Consider the following 4,594-nt stretch of genomic DNA (forward strand, 5'->3'; position numbering starts at 1 on the left):
AAGAGAGAGAGAGAAAGAGAGAAAGAGAGAGAATATCTGGGAAGGTGTTTTATGAATCAGTAGCTTTTTAACAAGTTTTAAGAAAGTGGCACACCCTACACAAGTAGATTTCTGATGCATCTACTTGCAATACATCTCAGTGGAAGCATTTCGGACTTTAACTGTCCTAGGCTCCGCCAAGGGCAAATATTCTAATTGTGCCACTGCAAAGGGCCCATCTGAGTAGTATTGGAAGAGCAATGAGGAGGCCAAACTATAAAAAACAAAGGGGTCCATGGTAGCAAAACAAGACTTGAAGAACATTTTGTTTTCCAGGTTGAACCATGGCAGGTCTGCAAGCTCTGGGGACATTACAGGAAGAGAAACAGCCAACAGGCATATATCACAGAAAACACTGTTGGGACAGATAGATATTCAAAGGGAGAGAAGTATTAGGAAGAGGTGAGCTGGACAACTTTTGCTTATGTATCATTTGCGCGTGCAACATAGTACTTGTGTGGGATCCTGGTAGAAATGGTAATTCTCCTAAAATCTCAAGGGTCAGGCAATGGTCGTATGTGCTTAATTGGTACACACACATCTTTGAACAGTTGTAAACTGTATAGAAAGCTAACTATTCCTAATACAGCTCCCTTTTTTGTTGTTAAAATGGGGAAACAAACTTGGCGCCCACATCTAGGAAACTGTAAATCCAGGCAACAAGTGAAACCAATCAGTGAGCTACTGATGGTATTTAGCAAACCCTGCAATCAAGAGAAAATCTCACAGAGCCACAGCTTCCTATATCTACAAACACATTCAAATCTACAAACACATTCAAACAAGGTAGGTTTGACTCTGATAAGTGGCTGCAAGGAACATAAAGTGGTATTAAATTGTTAACCTTTTTTTCAATAATGAATCCAGATCAAACAAATACGCATTGCCCAGCAAAGTATGTCTTTAATTTTTGCCCAAGCACTTTAGTCATCACTATTCTGAAGAGCTGGCTCAAAATCTTCTAGCTCCACTTCCCTGAACGTCCTGTCCAGTACAAGATTACAAGGGATAGAGCAGTCCGAAGCAGCTGTACATCTACTAGCTTGGAGAAGGGAGCAAGGTAGAAAAAGGAGCAGGGAGTAGCGGAGCGGCTTGCCTTGCTGTGTCTATGAGTTTGTGGAGACACACAAAGATTACTAGCACACACAAGGGTGGCTCCACCCTGCAAATAAAAGCAGACATCCTGAAACAGGATATCAGGGCTGTGCTGAGGAGACCAGTTGATTTTGCAGGAAGCTAAAACTTTTAAACATCAAGAAGCAGCATCCTATATAAGTAATTTAACCAGCAATTGCAATAGCTTAAAAACCTTTTGACTTTAATATCACATTAACTTTCAATACTGAAATATTTAGGCTTTCTGTATATGAAATGAAATCCGCAGTGGGTTTGTTTGGGACTGCCGCTTCTGTGTCAAAATCAGGGGTTTCTCTGATTACAAAATGACCAACAAAAGGGACTAGAGTATACTGGTGCGCTATACCAATGCTTGGATAAAAAAATAAATACTGGGCTACCTTTAAAGCAATCTTGTGATTTGTCCATACCCCCTCACTTCCCCAGCAACAAACGCTCATATTTCCTTTGCTATTCCACTGCTCCAGCTCAGCTGCCAGGAAAATACCTGGTACCTCTGGGTATAAAGTAGCAGTAAGCCAATTACCAGCATTGTCACTTGGGAAGACTCCATTGCATCATGTAAGCTATATATTAAGCAACTTCTAGATTACACAGTGGCAATGGGAAAGAAAATAAACAAGTGAGCATGTTCTGCTGGGGAGGGTGAATTAAACTGAACCTGCTACTTTGCCTCACATAGCAAAGAATAGATTTATATTGAGCATAAAATGGGTGGTGGAGAATGAACTTTACAAACACACTCAATTTACACACTGTCATTTATTCTCAAAGGTCAATTTAAAAATGGCTCACCTGTCCCTCGGCAACAGTTTCTGTGTCAATAATAGTGATAACCCCAGGGACAAGAGGACTACGTCTTGAATTGCTATGCGATGACAAGTCTTCATCTGAAGAACCAGCAGGCAGTGTACCAGTAAGTTGGGTAACAACCTTCCCAACCATTGTAAGTCCAGTCTTCAGAGTCTGTGAAAGAGGGATCATTAGGTGAATAAGAGAAAGCCATAACTCCAGCATTTACAATTGTTTACTTCATATAAATAATACACTTCCAAGACAGTTCAGTTTTATCTCTTCTCTTTTCGCTTCTATCAATTTACTTTTTTTCTCTTTATATTTCTTAGAAACACCATAGCAAAGAATGTAAAAACAAAAAGCTGAACTCCAAGCACCAGTAAGACACCAATTAAAAAGGACCTAACTGTAGAAGCTTTGACCAAAAAGGCAAGCAGGAGGAAAAGGAATGGCCATTGGTATTAACAATACCATAATATTGGTATTACCAGTATTACTTGTGGTCTTCCTGCAGCTAATTATTTAACCCATTACTAACCCAGAGATATTATATATCAGTCAGGCAGAGTTCTGAAAGATCTTTGCCCCAGAGACTTATGTACACTCAGTCTTGTATTTTCCAGGTAAGTACATGTATGTGAAAGTCAAATATTTCTATTGCTAATTTTGGTAATGACATCTGTAAATAATCAGACAAAAAGTCCAGCTCAGACATAGCCAAAGGATGTGCTCTGATCTGCACTATTAGCATGCCACATTCACCAGTATCAGACATTAGGCATTTACCATATATGGTCACTTGAAGATCAAAGTCATTGTACAATATTAATTAAAGATCAATGTGAATTTTATTATAAACAATTGCTATATTAAGCAGTTCTGAAATAGTTAACCCTAAAAGGCACAATTTTAAGGTGGAAAGAATAAAACACTATTCGACATTGATAAATTAGTTAAAAAATAATGTATGTTTTTGCCAAATAACAAAATAAATAGAAGCATGGATATGTTATTCTAATCTCACATATATAAAGCCATTCTAATGATTATGATGACAAGTGAATCTCAAAATTTATTTAGAGAAACCTAGTTCAAACTGGTAAATCTGGGTGCTAAATGTAGGTTAGTGCAGCATTTTTGCAGTCGTGTAAGCATTTCACTGCATATCATACTTGTACGATTGTGTATGTGACAAATAAATCTATCTATCTATCTATCTATCTATCTATCATTTAAGCATGATATACACAACATATAAACGGTCCAATTTTTCTGTCAATACCAAATTAATCTTTATGGGAAAAAGGTAACTACAAAAATAACTCATTCAGTAGACAACATAATACTTTACAATAGTTACTATAACTACTGCTTCTCACACAAGGATTGCGGGTTCAGTTCTGACAAGGGCTCTATCTATCCCAGCTTGACTTTCAATAAGTATAAAGCTGTTTGTAGGTAATTTTGTTTTTTTACTGCCCCTAACTCTGTTTCACCCCAGGAAACCAAAAGACTAAGCAGCCTGCACTAGTGTTTATTGTTTAAATGGACCTCTACCATTCCTTCTTATTTTCTGAGTTGGCAAAGAAGGACATCTTTAGCACAAAATATGAAGACAAAAAAGTTGCCAGCATGACATGGACCATGAAGATTTAAAAGATAAGCAAGCGATAATTGGCAGAACAGGCAAGTATTTTATTTTTCACCACTATTTTGCCTTTTTTACACTATATGTTGCATATAATGAATGCACCTTTGTCACCAAACTGCACTTGCCAATGAAAGGGTGCCTTAAAAAGAAAATACGTACCTTTCCTGCTACTAGACCCAAGAGGAATCCAAAATGAAGTCTTAGTCAGGGAGCGTGATCTCCTGGTCGACCAATGCTCTAAGTGGTTCCTCGCATCTACCCCTAAGTCACTATAGAACATCCCCCCAAAGCTTTCAGAGACAGCAATTAAGGCCTGAGAGAAGTTCTAACCCTTCAGAACACTACAACAAAAAAAGGTAGGCATGAAGAGATACAGTGTGGCAAATAATTATTTGATCCCCTGCAGATTTTGTAAGTTTGCCCACTTACAAAGAAATTAAAGGTCTATAATTTAAAAAAACCGCATGAGAGAGTGGTGCACGTTAACGGGAGGGAGGTTGTTGCCCTCTTTGACTCTGGAAGTGTCGTAACCCTGCTTAGAGCAGACAAACTGCAGGGAAAGCTGATCCCTAAAGAATATGTGGGGGTGATTTGTGTGCATGGTGATGTCAAGGACTACCCTGTAGCTCTTGTAACCCTGTCTACCTCAGTGGGAACTGCTTCATTGAAAGTTGGGGTGATGCCCGGGTTGCACCATGACCTGTTGATTGGGCGTGACTTCCCCCTGTTCTGGGACTTGTATGAACAAACGGTAAAGGGTTCTGAATCCTCCCCGAAAAAGGAGGATGACACGCCTGTACTTGTTGAGTCTGACCCGGGTCCCTTAGAAGTGTTTGCAGGACTAGAAGTGGAGGCTTCTTCCCCTGAGCCAGACCTCGGTGACCTAGAGGTTTCCCGGGAAGATTTTCTGGGTGCTCAGATGAGGGACCCCACTCTTATCCCTGCCAGAGACCAGGTCACTGTGTTAAATGG

General features: G+C 39.5%; 1 protein-coding gene across 1 annotated transcript in view; it reads right to left on the minus strand.

Annotated features, from left to right (window-relative positions):
- The window catches only part of LOC108796970 (breast carcinoma-amplified sequence 3-like), a gene marked incomplete at its 3' end in the record, with an annotated part of 206,142 nt that overhangs the window by 5,146 nt on the left and 196,402 nt on the right, over positions 1 to 4,594 (minus strand). The window contains exon 12 of the mRNA XM_018568540.1: positions 1,972 to 2,142. Coding sequence (XP_018424042.1) covers positions 1,972 to 2,142 — 171 coding nt within the window. The remainder of the gene's footprint in view (positions 1 to 1,971; positions 2,143 to 4,594) is intronic.

The sequence above is a fragment of the Nanorana parkeri genome, unplaced genomic scaffold (genome assembly GCF_000935625.1).
Source record: "Nanorana parkeri isolate BGI_ZX_2015 unplaced genomic scaffold, ASM93562v1 scaffold1204, whole genome shotgun sequence".
Taxonomy (NCBI): Eukaryota; Metazoa; Chordata; class Amphibia; order Anura; family Dicroglossidae; genus Nanorana; species Nanorana parkeri.